This window comes from Poromitra crassiceps, assembly GCF_964638095.1.
Source record: "Poromitra crassiceps genome assembly, chromosome: 17".
NCBI lineage: Eukaryota > Metazoa > Chordata > Actinopteri > Beryciformes > Melamphaidae > Poromitra > Poromitra crassiceps.
This window is the reverse complement of record NC_139635.1, coordinates 33,195,904-33,211,393: the sequence shown is the minus strand read 5'-3', so window position 1 is coordinate 33,211,393 and position 15,490 is coordinate 33,195,904. Positions and strand designations below refer to the sequence as shown.

At 42.7% G+C, this 15,490-nt stretch overlaps 1 protein-coding gene across 1 annotated transcript in view; it reads right to left on the bottom strand.

The window, feature by feature from the left end:
• Positions 1-9,416: 9,416 nt before the first annotated feature.
• The window catches only part of lpin2 (lipin 2), a 44,291-nt gene continuing 38,217 nt past the window's right edge, over positions 9,417-15,490 (bottom strand). Inside the window, exons 17-20 of the mRNA XM_083653780.1 lie at positions 11,847-12,035; positions 11,338-11,452; positions 10,685-10,788; positions 9,417-9,610 (exon numbers count right to left, since the gene is read on the bottom strand). Coding sequence (XP_083509906.1) covers positions 9,466-9,610; positions 10,685-10,788; positions 11,338-11,452; positions 11,847-12,035 — 553 coding nt within the window. The 3' untranslated portion in view covers positions 9,417-9,465. The remainder of the gene's footprint in view (positions 9,611-10,684; positions 10,789-11,337; positions 11,453-11,846; positions 12,036-15,490) is intronic.

Here is a 15,490-nt window from a genome sequence, read left to right as displayed (position 1 = left end):
TTCTTAGGACTATAAAGAATGTTTTGGTTCCAAAACAAAAACATTTGTTGCAAATCAATCAGCTGTACACGATTCGCACTAAATGATGGTGTAATATAGGTCTTAGTGGGACTCTGAAAAACTGGTCCCCACTGACTTCAGTTGTTTTTGAGAAGGCTGCAGGGAGGTTGCCAGCACCTCCCTGTGTGTTATACAGACAAACTGCCAATTCAACTTTCAACTGCCATGAGAGTGAGTAGATGACAAAATTTTCATTTTTGGATGAACTATTCCTTATAAGTAATAAACCGTGACAAATCACTTTCACTATCATCTCACTTTATCTTTGTAATCTACTCTCAACAAAATGATTAATAAACATTCCCAAAGAGAATGATGTGGGAAAAAACATGCTTTAGCAATATTATATTTTATTAGTGTTATATAATAAACTGGGTCAGCTTCATAAACGGTATTGAGAAAGACTAGAAGTCAAACCTCATTTTTGGGTCGTCGTGTAAAGTGGGTGTGGGTGAAAAAGAATTCCCCCTCTCACTCCTGAGAATTGTAACCGTAATGGTTCAATTGACGAAAAGAACCAGAACCTTTGCTTTGACCTCAAACTGTTAACCTAAAACAACGTACAGTATAAACCATCTGTCGACTGGATTACTGTGCCATAAATCATAAAGGTTGTTATATAAAATGAACTCAACAAATTGGCATTTGAATGGCAATAACCTCAATCATGTAACAAAACATTGCAAAAAGAAGAAGCAACATTTTCCATTTTAAAATTCTATACTTTTCCAGACTCAAATTTCCAGAATTCTCTGTCGGACCATATTTGACATCTGAGCACACAAGGCTGTCACTTTGTGTTGAAAAGTGGTGGGGAGTCGGGGACATGTCCCCATTGTAAATGACTTATGGCCACACCACAATTGGGAGGTTTTGGGGTTGAGCCTCAGTGAAAGCTTGGACTTTGAAGAACTTCTTAAGTGAAGACTGAAAAGCTCTGACAGAAATGACTGTCAAACCCTGTGAGCCAAGGTTTGACAGCTGCATGACAGCTTTTCTGAGAAAAACCTGTCTTCAGAAGTGTGATCCAGTGGCTCAGAGAGTTTGATTGCTGCCCAGCAGTATTGAGGTTGTGGGTTCGAGCCTCGGTCAGTTTCGAGGTTGTGGGCTCCAGCCTCAATCAGTTTTGAAGGGAGACAGCCAGAGGAAAGAGTAAAAGAGAAAAACTCTGAGAAAAAGCTGTTTTAAGAAGTGGTCTCCCCCCTGACCTCCACAGAGACATGAGCAGGGGATTATGAGAGCGGAACCAGACAGCTGAACTTTTACCGACATTGAATGAAAGAGTAAATGCAACGCAAGCGGAAGCAGTGGCCGCCAGGCGTAGGACGACACTAGACTGTCAATATATTTCTCAGTTTGGACTTTGGCATCTGACTTGAAAGCGTAAAGAGTGAGACGGGTGGGATTTGAACCAGTGAACAACTACACACCAAGGGGCTGTTTATCCAGTCCAGTCTCCTTCATCAGCGTATTTCTATCAGTGTTCAAACAACTGATGATAAAGAAGCATCACTGCTGGCATCTGACAACCAGCAGCTTATCATGGGAACATATCTGAAGCCAGAGTCTGCTGCAAGGATTGACCCAAGAAGCTTCTGAACCACATCAATATGTTTGTCTGGGTGAGCTGCAGCTCACTTCCTCTGACAGAGCTGGGCAATATCAGAATCAGAATCAGCTTTATTAAGTATGTTGACATACAAGGAATTTGACTCTGTTATACGTTGCTCTCAATGTACTTACAAGGGGGGGAAAGTGTATGCAAACAAGCTAAAACAACAAACAAGGACATTGATCATGAAGCAAATTAACTGCTATTTACATTATATACAAGTGTCATGTAGGGTGACCGTTATAAATATGTATAAAGGAGAAATGGTAACACTACAATAACGTAGTACACAAATAATGTAGTACTAGTAAACTAATCATTAACTAATAGTTAATGAGTAGCTAATGAATAATTTGTCAGTCAATCACTAATCATAGTTAATGAGTAGGTAGTCATTAGTTAATGATTTAGTATCTAAGTTCCTGAGTAGAGTAGTTAATCATTACTTAATGATTACTAAATGTCAGCTCGTGAATATAGTGTTTAATCATTAGTTACTGATTAGTCGGTCAGTTCCTGAATAGATGGTTAATGATTAGTAGCCTAAATGTGAGTTTGTGAATATATAGAGTAGTTAATCATTAGTTAATGATTATTTTGTAGGTATATCAAAGCTGTTCACTCCAAAGAGTGACTCATTCATTATTACTTAACACCACTTACCTTTATCGTTCCCCCCTTAAGTGCTGCTCCAGAGTTGTTACTGCATGAGTACCGAATCATTACTTACTTATTACCTGACCATTAGTTGTTCTTTTTGTGTACCCTAATGTAAAGTGATGCATCATACTGAGTAGTCAACAGTGTTGGGGAGTAGTGAACTACATGTAGTTGAACTACATTTTGTAGTAGCTTGCTGGTAGCCTGGGTAAACCCATCCCCCACGTGACCTGCTCTCAGACCTGTTCTCAGTCACTGAGAGAGCAGTAGGGGCTGGGTTTACCTAGGCTAGCTTGCTGGTAGTTCAACTACATTCATATTTGCGTAGTGAGTCAAGTAGTTAAACTACTTTTTGGTCATTTTGGTGTAGTTTAACTACTCAGACTACAAACTACAATTTTGGGCAATAAAATGAAAGGAACAGGCACGGCTCCAGGTTTTCTAAGGGGGGGATTTGGGGAGCTAGACCAATCTGTGGGGGTGCTAAGAAAATAGTAGATTTTCATGACTTCAAAGTTACTTTATAATGAAGTCCCCCCCGTCCCCAAATAAAACCAGATATGGCACGCCGTCATTCAAAATAAATGTAGTTTTTAAATTAATTTGGCCAAAGAATATAAAAAATATATAGCTATAATACTACAAGTGACCACAAGGCAATGGCAGAAACTTTTACATGCAAAGGTTTAGGCATGAGGAGTGATTGGTTAGGTTTAGGCATGATAAGTGATGATTGGTTGGGTTTAGGCATGATGAGTGATGATTGGTTAGGTTTAGGCATGAGAAGTGATGATTGGTTAGGTTAATATCAGGAGAAGAAGTAGTCCACAATTGAAATAAGCCATTTGATTGATTGGTTGATTGATTGAATTTATTTGATAATTGATAAAAAGATATGTATATAACTGCCCAGCAGGAATACATACAGTAAATTAAAAGAATCATCGAGGTTGAGAACACAAGAGAACAAAATAAAACATCATGGACCATGTTGGAAATAAGTGTTTACACTTTTACATGTTATCCCTTGGATCTTTTATTGTCTCTATATCCATGAATAAAGTCAATCAAAAGGTTTATTTTCATTGTGGACTTTTTCTTACCCTGATATTAACCTAACCAACCATCACTCCTCATGCCTAAAGCGAGAGATGGGAAGTAACTAAGTACAAATACTTTGTTATTTATTTTTCTGACAACTTTTTACTTTTACTCCCTACAATTTAACACAAATATCTGTACTTTCTACTCCTTACATTTTTCAAAACAGGCTAGTTAATTTAATTTTAATGCATGACGCAGCAGCCGAGCTGCGGGTGAGGCCGCGCTCGGGGCTGGAACCCTATTCTAAAACAATCTGAATAAGACTGCATGATTCCCAGTTTCTAAATTCAAAGATACTGCAATCATTTGGCCCTTGATTACATTGTTTCATGTAGGCGAATGGTAACAGAATCCATGGGCATTTTTCCATGTGTTTGCATACCATCAAGGTCAAATTTGTAAGATTCCTCCACAGTAATAACAACACAAAGCCACAAACCTTAATTTGGTACAACTGTTGCTCAAAGATTGTTTAAATAATCTGACTGCATCCATCTTTAAGTCAGCGGGCCAGACTTCATAGAATAACACTGTGTTTATCTCTATGGGATTTAGATTGCATAGAGATAAGCACTGTGCCTATCTCTATGGGATTTAGATTGCATAGAGATAAGCACTGTGCCTATCTCTATGGGATTTAGATTGCATAGAGATGAACGGATGGTTACGATGTAACCCAGGTTTCCTGAGGAAGACTTCTCTCTCTTATCAATTCCATTACAGCGCAGCTGTTGTGGATTACCACTTTAAGATACGTAATTAGCACCACCTGGGTGTGATTGTTCAGGTGTAGCTGGTTGAACATTTCACGGTGCACAAAAAGTTCGACCTGTCTGGTTTTACTTTTTACAGTGGGCTATTCAGCAAAACCTCTCTCTCTCTTTATCACTCTCTATGTCTCTCACCCAATTTCAGCTCTTACCCAATTTCAGCTGTAAAGCAACATACATCTGTCAAAAAAGTATACAATGGCTGAACATATCTTTTATAAATTATGGATGGAAGACAAAAACCACAAGTTAAAGGAAGATAACAAAGAATGTGATGAAAGCACCTGACTTTAGTGTAAATATAATTTAACTTAATTTATTATTTAGTGTTATTTAAAAAAACTATGATTATCTGCACTGTCAAAAATATTATTTATTTATTATTATTATTACTCTAATTAGAAGTGCAATAAAAACTAAAAGAAGATTGTTACGCCTATTTCCACTTTTATTCAAATACAAATAACTTTGCTACCTCAAAAAGGACAGATGAAAGTTGTCTGTGCACATCCCAGGTTAGAACTCACAACCTCTCTCTCTGAAGGCAGCTGACATACACAGTGAACCACAAAAGCTGATACTGATATTTCTCTCTGTATGACCTTTGAAGTGGCTGGCTATAGGTCAAAAGGATATATTCTAGCTTTTAGTCCATTTAGAAATAGTTAAGTAGCTAATCTGTGGCCAGTTTCTTCTCTTTCCTCTGGCTGTCCATTCAAAACTGACTTATTATTATTTTAAATCCAACTGTTAACATGTATGTTACATTCTGATGGAATGATAAAACACTTGCTCGTATTATCAATTTATTTTGTATAAATTCATAATTTTTTAGAAAATTTAGAATTTTTAATTTAGAAAAATGAAGACAGATAGTCACAATAGACAATAGTCCGGAAGCAAATATTTTTCCATACTCTTTTCCTTTTTCCATACTTTTCCAGACCTGGTTAAATACTAAAATCAAATTCCATACTTTTCCATACTTGCGTAGGAACCCTGACAGGGTAAAAGTCCCTCATCTAGCCTTTGGTTATTATTGCTATTTTCTTTAATTATTATCAATATTATTTTTAACTCCGATCCAGACTGGTGACAAGCTTGGAAGAAAAGAAAAACAGGTGGAACAGACAAATGCATTCAGTTAGAAACTTTATTAAACACAAACATGACCACAAGTCACACTTTGTTAGCTTCATTAGGCCTGTTGTTTTATTATCTTACAATGGATTTTGTTCTTGAAACATATTTTAAACCACATTTCTATACAAATCAATACAGCATATACACTTAAGGTATTTATGTTGGTCAGACACAATCAAATGGCAAGCTTTACCTCCAAACAGAATGAAACAAATATATTCCCACAAAAGATGATACACTGTATAAGAAATATAAGTAGTAAAACAAAATGACATAGGCATCAAAGACAGGAAAAAATGTAAAGATCAGCATAATGGCATTTTCACACAGCAGTTGAAAGTATAAGAACAAACTATTATACCACATACCCCCAGGTCATAAGAAGATGAAGTGTGATCTTTCCACACAAGATGTATTACTTTCATAGAAAGAATGGAATTGCTTTGTTAATTATAAGATATAATCAACTTTGCCAAACTTCATGGAGCACAAACGCAAGTATCAAAGCAGAAAACGAGGACATCATAATCGACACAAACCAAAACGAGTCAGCATAACTACTGTACAGAACGAATGCCCCAAATGTCAAAAACACCTTTCAGTGAAACGACGACTACTGATAGTGACAATTACTACTGATAGTGACAATTAGGATGAATAGCTGTCATCATAAATTGCTGTGCTTTTCATTGAACAGTTCCGGCCGTCAAGTCTCACCTCTGCTCATTTCTAGTCATTAGTAAAAAAAAAAAAAGGAAAAAACACTCCTAACTGGTACGTACTAACAGGTTACAACTTGTGCTAGAGGTATGGCCCAAATAATATGGAGTGGCACATTTGCCCACAAGTCTTCCCTCAAACGAAACATAAACATACGCCAGTGAAGTGCTTCAAAGGGCTTCCTGTACACACTCAAGCGTTTCCTGTTTATTGATTTCCTAACACCACCCACTGTCTCTTCCTCTGTTCACCAAAGGCATGGGATCTGGCTTACTCACTCACGAGCGCGCACACACACACACACACACACACACACACAAAGAAGGTAACTTGCGCCCACAGCTCTGACACATTGACCGTATAAAATATGGACGTCATTAGAGCAACTCAAAAGTGAAGCCAAAACATCTCGATCGCCCCCTTGCGGCTGGTCCCAGTATAGGTCATAAGTCCCATGTCTCCATTTTAGCGGATTTGACATGAGCCAAAATGAAAAAGCAAAGATATACACAACAAATACATTTTTCCCAAAGATGGTTTCTATCATTTTAGGTAGTTGTTATCATGCTGATGTCGGTTCAAGACCAAATTTCTCTGATGAGTTTGTTTTTAATTCGTTATTTGACAGTATAAAATGATTGACAGCTGTGACAACCACTCTCAAACCTCCGTCAGACGGCGGTATGGCTGAGGGGGGCTCAGCCCGACTCTACTGTGCGAACTCTGGTCCCAAACGACGTCACACAAGCAAGATGGCGACTATTTTGGCTTAACCTTTGCATAGCAGAAGAAGCGGGGACACGCCGTCCATATTATTAGACGGTCAATGGGTCTGACAGTACCTTCATGCCTGTTCAGATAGCTGAGAAACTACCCAAAGTGCAGAAGACTGTGAGCGTCAAGGCATTGTTGTTTTTTTTATCCCCATGATCCCTCTCTATCCTATCTTCTGCCTTTGTAGCTTAGAATACTAACCCCACCTTCTGGCAATACCCTATATATCAATATATTTCAGAATAACAGATTTGTCTATGGTGTTATAAGGTCACACCCAACACAGGAGGTAAAACAAGAACTCTTCATATTGCATTAATTGCATACTTCTCTGGTCTGCCGTCTCCGAAGAGACCTTTGGTGAAGTGCGCGTGGGTGAGAGGTGTCTCGGGGTGCAGCTGAGACAAAGTGCGTTGGATAAGGCCAGAGACCTTTAATCTAGATAGAGACACCCCAACTTCCAGTCACTTCCTGTATCTGTGCCACGGAGGTTTTCGCCACTGCCACGCCCCTTTAGGAGACTGGTCAGTCAGCCAATGGAGTTTCACACCATTGACAAGACAGCCAATCACAAGCAGAGAACCCACACCCATTTAGGAGACCGGAAGCGTTCCATTTCTTACAATTGGCGGAGCCTAGAGTGGGGTGTCTCTAATATTAAAGGTCTCTGATAAGGCTTGGCAAAGCAGCTGGGGGGGGAACTCATAGGTTCAAGTGTGCATGACCCTGACACCCCAAGAGCAGCACTCACCGTTAGCGCACACACACAGACAGGCATTCTAGCACGCATTCTACAGATACCTTACAGAGGCAAATCCTTCAGTTTATGCTCTTAACAGATCTGCTTATTTTTGTCGTTCCTATGCATGCGTTATCTTTTAAATGTCCACACATATTTTAATGCTATAAAAGCAGTGCGTTTGGTTTGCTAAGGAATGTCTATGTACCTTACATGGTGGTGAAAACAAGGAATACAGATCGTTCTCAAATGGGGTAAGGGACAAGGGAGATGAAATTGTACAAGGCTTGATACTGTGCCTGGACAGACAAATGTTGAATGGATTTAGCCAGCTTTCTTAGAGGCCTAGCATTTACTGTAAGTGCATGTAAAACCTGCAACAAACCATACAAAACACCAATTTGAAGCATTACGGCATTGCATCGTTATAAATTACATTTCAGACAAGCAAATGCAGCACAATAGAAATCAATAACTTAAACCAATAATATCAATTATCATAAATAATGACTGCATTGTTAACGAAAACACACTCGATTCGCCAGCTTGTTTAACAGAACAAGCATATATAAAAAAATAACAGCGTGCACAAAATAACATGAAGCTGCTTCACTTCTTTCCTTCTTTTTTAAAACCACATACTTATCATCCTTACATATATATACTGAGCAAAACATGTCTCAATAACCTTGAATATTAGCCACACCAACTACGACTCATTCATATCAAACTCAAATCTCTCCAAGGAATACGTGGCCATTTGAGATGTGTTCGCGCTCTCTTGCCACAGCAGCTAACTGAATCCTGAACCTAGGACTCAACATCGCCGGAGAAGAGTTTGGGGCACAAAATTGAACACAACAGCAGACTACCTACCTCTCAGTCAGTGGGACTCGGGGCAGGAAACTAACCGTCTTCCCGCTACAGTTCAAAGAACAGAATAAAGCCTAAATGATGGCTGGTTACTTGCCAAAGCAGCTGGAAGTCTAGACAAACTTAGCAGCCACAGCAAAAAATATTACCAGCACATGGCTAGTGCCCAGTGTCAATTTCCTACCCTGGTTTTAATTAAACACAGTGTTCTTCACTTTGACGGTTTCAGTCCATTTGTTTCTGGGCGTTTGGAAAGTGTGAAACATTAAGTGCAACTCCACAGAAAATGCCTTTTCCTTCTGCCTAGGGTTAGCGCATTACGGCATACACCCCAGACTTTAGTGCTTCGGGCGAACGCCTAGTGCGTGGGGCCTTCAGTGTCTCCTCTGACGGTTGATAAAGAGCATCGGTCCTGAATAGACGTTCGACATGGTGCCTGATCACTGAGAAAAACTCTGTCTTGGATCTGTGATGTAACGATGGACCGGACTCAACAGTGCTGGCTGGGGGTTGGTTCGGCAGGATGCCTTCTGTAAACAGCTTGAGGAGGAGAGACAGTGATTTTAGTTGGTGATTCCTAGTCTCTCAAGGATGTGATTTTTCCACGTTTTTTGTTTTGTTTTTTCTCTCCAGGATTTATTGTTTTGGACATAACTTCCAACTCATTTCTAAGGGGAGATTGCAGTTTCCCTGACTTTTTGTGTGTTTATGATCACATCCCTATCGCTGCTACGACAGCAAGCTCAAAGAACAGAGTTACCAGTGTCCCACTCTGCTACAGTGGTGTGTGTGTGCGTGTGTGTATGTGTGTGTGTGTGTGTGTGTGTGTGTGTGCGTGTGCGTGTGTGTATGTGTAAATACTAGGGTTTACGGAGGGAGGGCGGGGTTTGCTGGAGGTGCGTTCAAGTGCATGATCCAGTTGCATTTGTCGGTGCGTCGGGGGCGTCTGTGTGCGCTGGATCAGAGCAGCTCGTCTGGGTGGTGCGTCGGGGGCGTCTGTGTGTGTTGGATCAGAGCAGCTCGTCTGGGTTGATGTCGGGTATGGGCTGTCTCCAGTAACAGAAGGAGCTGAACTCTGGCATGGCAAAGGCCGAGTTCTGCTCTTTACTCAACAGAGGGAAGACGTGCTCCACCAGCTCACTCAGCCTGCTGTAACTATGGGCGAGACAGAGACAAAGGAAGACAGAAAGACAAGAGTCAGAGAGAGTGAGGATGCATAGATAGCTAAAATAGTGTGTGCACAAACAAAAAATCAGTTCTATAGAGATTCCAGTTGGCACTCAAGCTAGTTTGGGATAGAGTATGAACAAAATCAATAAAATTCAAACAATTCTAAAAAGCAAACAACTAAAAATGCAAAGCTGCCTAAATAAATCAATGGAAGCTAACAATGTATTCCCTCTTGACATAACATGAGCCACTTGGTGGCCATTTTCATCCAAAGCTAGTGACTAGGGATGGACATTTCTAGCAAAAACAGTATTCGAAATTCGCTGCGCCAAAGTCGACTTTTCGTCAAAATTCGCCCACCGCTATATATATATATACCGGTATAAAAAAAGAGTCAAATGTTGGTCTCCCCTGATTCCCAATTATAGTTGAATCGCATGGTTTGACCAAGTAAAACAATTTTTATATGCATTTTATGCAAGGTCTATGGAAAAATGAATGGCGGATGAAATCAGACGGAGAGGGGGTGACTTTGGCACTCTATCGACGTTCACAGACTCAAGAGTACGTTAGCTTCCTGAACGAAGCCGAGATGGCCCATGGAACACTAGACAGAATATCAGCTTTTCTTCATGCAGTAACGAGCCTTGAACCCTTCTGAGTATTGATGTAATGTAGACACCATTTCTACTACGTTTCTATCAAGGAGCTGCTGGGTGCTACTGTCGCTAATGCGCAGCCAGCAGCTACGGCAACTTCACATGGACAAACTTGCTGCTCTTAAAGAGACAGGCGCCGGTAAAAACAATGGAAAACGTACTTTCTAAGACAAGATTGCCAATAAACGATTTTCGACATTCAATAATAAAAGTCGATCTTCATAACAAAAACGATTATTCGAAAATTCGAAATTCATTGCCCATCCCTACTACTTACTAGCACCATGAGTACATACATTTTTACCACTGGTGGCAGTAGTGGGAATGAACACCTAATGGTCTTACCAGCGAGCTCTCTATAGGCCCATGGACCTCACATGGAGTGGACAAATGTACTTACGAGGACTTATTGCCCTTGGTCTGCTCCTGGATCAGCTCTCCCTTGGGGTTGACAGTGAAGATCCGACACACTGGGACCCCCACCTCCTTATAGGCAAACACATCCTAGACAGAAAGACACACGGGTTAAAAGCCATGGGAAAACAGATTACACTCCATTATGTAATTCTTAGGAAAGCTGTTGCTCATACCCAACGAGCACACGCTGGCACAAAGTGACATAAGGCGTTGATGATATTAACCGCACCTAATGCGCGTAATGGCAATATTCGGAGACTTAAGGTCTTGGCGGTGCTAGTGGGAGACTGTGCGTGTGTTTGTTTTTGTGAGAGACAGACTGAGACAGAGGTTGGCCGGCTCTCTGCGCTGCGACTGGGTGTTGGTGTTTATGCAGCTGAAGATGAGACGCTGTGCCCGGCTGGAGCTCCCTACCACAGACCAGCCACTCCGCCGATGACCTCAGCTTGGGTTCAGCCCAACACGGATTTCATTATGTTTGTGTCTGTTAATTGATAGCTAATGAAACGTCATGTTTGTTGATCTTACGGTACACCAAGACGGCATCGAGTTCTGAATCAGCGAGCACACCGACATGCTAAAACAACCATTTTAATGTCCAGGAGAGTGTTTGCAGTCTCGCCTCCATTGACTCACATTAGTTCTATTCCCAAAGGCCGCGTAGAATGGCTGCTTGTTATGCTGGAACAGGTTCTTGATGTCTGTAAGGCATTCAATCTTGAAGATCTCTGGTTTCTTCTCAATGACCTCCCTGAAGCAAACAGTTTGATTAGAGCAATACATGTGTGCTTACACGTGGCAATTTTAAGTGAGAGATTTACACTGACTTAGCAATTTCAATTTCTCTCTAGTTCTCGCCAATCAAAAATCCACCTTTGTTAAGGAAAGACCTCTGCATAAACATGTCTTATAATGAATAAAGGGTTTGAGAGGATTTTGCCTGAGACACTGAAACTGGGGTTTTGTAAATGTGAAGGCAAGTTTGCAGACAGAGATTTAAGTTTGAGCAGACACAAATTGAGGGACGTGAGCGAGAATAAAGACTTCAGGGATAAAGAGGATTTAAAGACAATGATACCAGGAGATGTTCTAACTCTGTGTGTAATAATGACTTTGGGAATAGGAGGGATTTGGCTTTAAGACACAGAAAATAGGAGACATTGAAAGTGCAGTCCGCATACCTGTGGAAGGCAGAGAAGAGGCTGCTGGGAGACAGCATGAGAGGTCCCCTGGGCAGGATGGTGCCCCCATCGTTGACCCACTGCAGGTATCCCCTCGTCATGTCCGCCATGCCGATCGCCCGCGCCGAGCAGTATAAGAACTTGTAGCCATTCCTGCCAACAGGGAGAGGAGTGCTTATTACCGGCTCTTCCTATATACAATGTGACATTATGATCATTAGCTCTGCTAAGAATAGCACTCTCATTAGATCAATTATATTTGCAGTTTTCTGAATGAATGGGAATCCTACCAATTAAAAATAATGACTAGTTCAATGAGGGCAGATTTACTATTACTAGGCATCGATCCCTGGACTCGCCCACTGCGCGGGGGCTCTTGTTATGCGCAGCGCCCATTTGCTCAACTTTGCATCACTGATGACATCATCAGTGATGTCACAATTTAACGAGTGTAACCAAAAACCACAACTGCTTGAGTGACATCACTGATACTATGACATCATTAGTGCCTATGACATCATCAGTCATGATGATTTTGCTCAATAATGATGTCACTGATGATGTCATAGGCATTGTGACATCCACCTCCTGAGCCACAGCCGTCTCTCTTATGACACCACTGATGATGTCACAACTTCACATAACTGATGACATCGCAATTGCTCTTATGGCATCACTGATGATGTCACAAATGCCTATGACATCATCAGTGAGACAAAATTTGAAATAAACGGAACAGAGAGACTGCCTTCTTGCCCCTTTTATATACTTATTACTTGTGGTTACTACCCATTTACTAGAGTAGTAGCTCTGTGTACACCATGAGTGGCTAAAGCTGGAAAGTTGGTAAAATATTTCTACAGCTGATTGAGCACAAAGTTGTCCAACTTTGAAAGGGATATAATAATAAAAAAAAGGGGAAAGTGTTTACACAGGATTTCCATTATTTCATCACTTTCTACAATTATTCTGTCTTGATCCCACTGGAGTAGACAGTCCAGCCCAAATGTTCTTCATTCATGAATTCATTAATTCTTTCCTTATTGCTACTTGTTTATTCCTATTCAGGGTTACATGGGGCTGGAGCCTATCCCAGCTTGCACTGCCCTGGTGTGTATGTAGGGCAACACCCAGATAGATTGCTAATCCATACCAGGGGCATTATTATGGATCCCACGGGAATTCTAGGGCAAGACCTGCTCTACTCTGCCTTAGGGTCAGAATGTCAGGGTAAGTCAATCAGAGGTAGAGTAGGGTGGGTCTTGCCTAGAATTCCCATGGGATGCATAACAACGCATCACGCGTCTAACATAGGCAAGACCTGCCCTACTCTGCCTATGACTGGGTTGGGTTTAGGCAAGAGGAGGTTGGGTTTTACTTCGTTTCGAACTCAAGCTCTCACTAGTGCCTTAAACGCTGCAACGCAGCCCTATGGAAGACTGTTATTTTGCTCCAAAATTACTTTTTATTAAAACCTGACCACCCACCTGTAGGTGGCGTGGTACCCCCTGGGACTGACACGGATCCACGTGACTACGTCACGTCCTGCCAGCCCAGGGAATAATCACTTCCGCTTTCTTCCAGCCGCTGTGAAGACGTGTTTTTGAAAGCTCCGCGGTTAACGAGGAGTTATATTATATAGCTTTAGATACTAGGCTCGTTCCGGCTGACTTGCCCACCTCAAGAGGGTCGCGTGGACGGGATAAAGCAGGCTTCGGAGACCCGACCCTGTACCCTTCACCCTGCGGCGTCGGAACAAGTCATCTAAAAAGCTAAGAGTATCTTCCTTAGTTAACTGTTGTCAGACTGCCGCCGTGCAGTCGATGTGAAACGTTTCCCCGGAAACGGGGTAATGTTGTTAGGCTTGAGCGCATGACTCAGGTCTGCACTCATAACTCTAGCTAGGTTTGCATACATGCAGAATAGCTTGTACCGTTAGCACTAGAACAACAGGCTAAATAGCACAGTTGTCACAGATAGCTAGCTGCATCCGTGCGGTTGTTTCTGTTGCTAGGTACTTTAGGAACGCCGGCTTTAGAGCGCGCGCGTTAGATAGTTAGCTAGTTTGCTCAGTGCAGCTAGCTTGGACTACCTTGTAGCACTCCATATCTGGCTGCGTCCCCAGACAGGGTAACGCACCCGGTTATTGTGGCAGATAGCTAACGTGCACACGTGCAGTTAGTGTCTGTGTGCTAAGTTCTTCGCGCCAGCTACCTCTGTGTAGGGCGCGCCTTAAGTGAGAGTAGTAGCTAGTAGCCATGCTCTTCAGTGAAATAGCTAGTTAGCTAGCTTTCTCCCGTGCAGCCAGTATCTAGCGATGTGTAACCCCGTTTTCCTGTTAGCAGAGAGAGGGGGGAACAGCTAGGTGCTGTATTAGCTGTGAGGCTACCGGTTACGACCGGCACAATTAATTTGATGTGTGCATGCCTAAGGGCAGGAGCACGCCGCACAGGCGTTGCTGGAACCTACATAAATGTAGTGTAGCTTTTACTGGCGTCTGAGATTTTAGCTGGGCGATTCGCTAGCTAGGTGAGCTCGCCCCGCACCTTGTGTGGGCCGCTTCTCTCAGTACTTACGCCATCTTAGCCAGCTTGCTTGTCTGCTAAGTGTTGCTTGCCTCGTGCAATTAGCATCTACTAGATTGCAACTCCCGCTGAGGAGTTTCTTCTGAGATTGACTAGCTTCGCGGGCCGCTGGCCTTTGCTTGCGGTCACGCTTGCTTCCCCGTGTTACTCAGGGTAGAGACGCGCTGCACCGGCCTGTGCGCAGGCTTGTGTTAGCGCACGCTTGTCTCTCAGTGCTTATGCTAGCTTAGCTAGTGGCTTCCACGTCTGTTCTCTCGGGTTAACAGGTTGTGGGTATTGGTGCCCCCCCTTCGGGATGGGCTATTGCCGCTTACGTTACCATTGCACGCGCACGTTCGCTAGCCTCCGGGTTGCTTACTGTCTAGCCTGTGCTTCTTGCTAGCTTGCTTAAGCAGTACTCCCGCTAATAGGGTGCGCCCTGCGGGAGCTTGCTATTAGTGGTTAGCTTCCTGCTTCCTCTTGCTACTGAGCAGGGAAGGTCAGGGAGGGGATGGGCCGTGTGTAAAACTGCTTGGCCGAGTATGAATCGGCACGTTAAGTGCGTGTTCGGCCTTGGGCACGAGCACGCTGCACAGGCACCTTGAACCTTCGGTTTTGTCCGCAGCTAAGCTCTTTAGAGCTGACCAAGGTCCGCTCTCAAAGAAGTGTTAAAGCTAGCTTGCCTTGCATAGGTGCAGATAGCAATATTTAGTACTGTTTAGCACAGAACGATAGCATTTTGCAGATAGCTGGCGTGCACCCGTGCAGTTAGTACCTGTGTGCTAAGTACATTGGGCGCGAGATACCTCCGCTACAATAGACATACTGCTCCTTGCTGGCGCCACGCGTCCAGCAGGGCTTACAGCTCGCCAAGGTCTGGGCTCAGTGCCAGCCTTTGGCTTGTAGCTCTGAGGACAAGCCCACCGCCCTTGGTGCCCAAGGCCCGGGGTGGTTGGGAGCCCCTCATGGGTCGCACTCCCTTGTTGGGGCGCCCCCTGCAAGTGCAGGGAGCCTGGCTGGGGGCACAGCGCACCTTGGTCCATG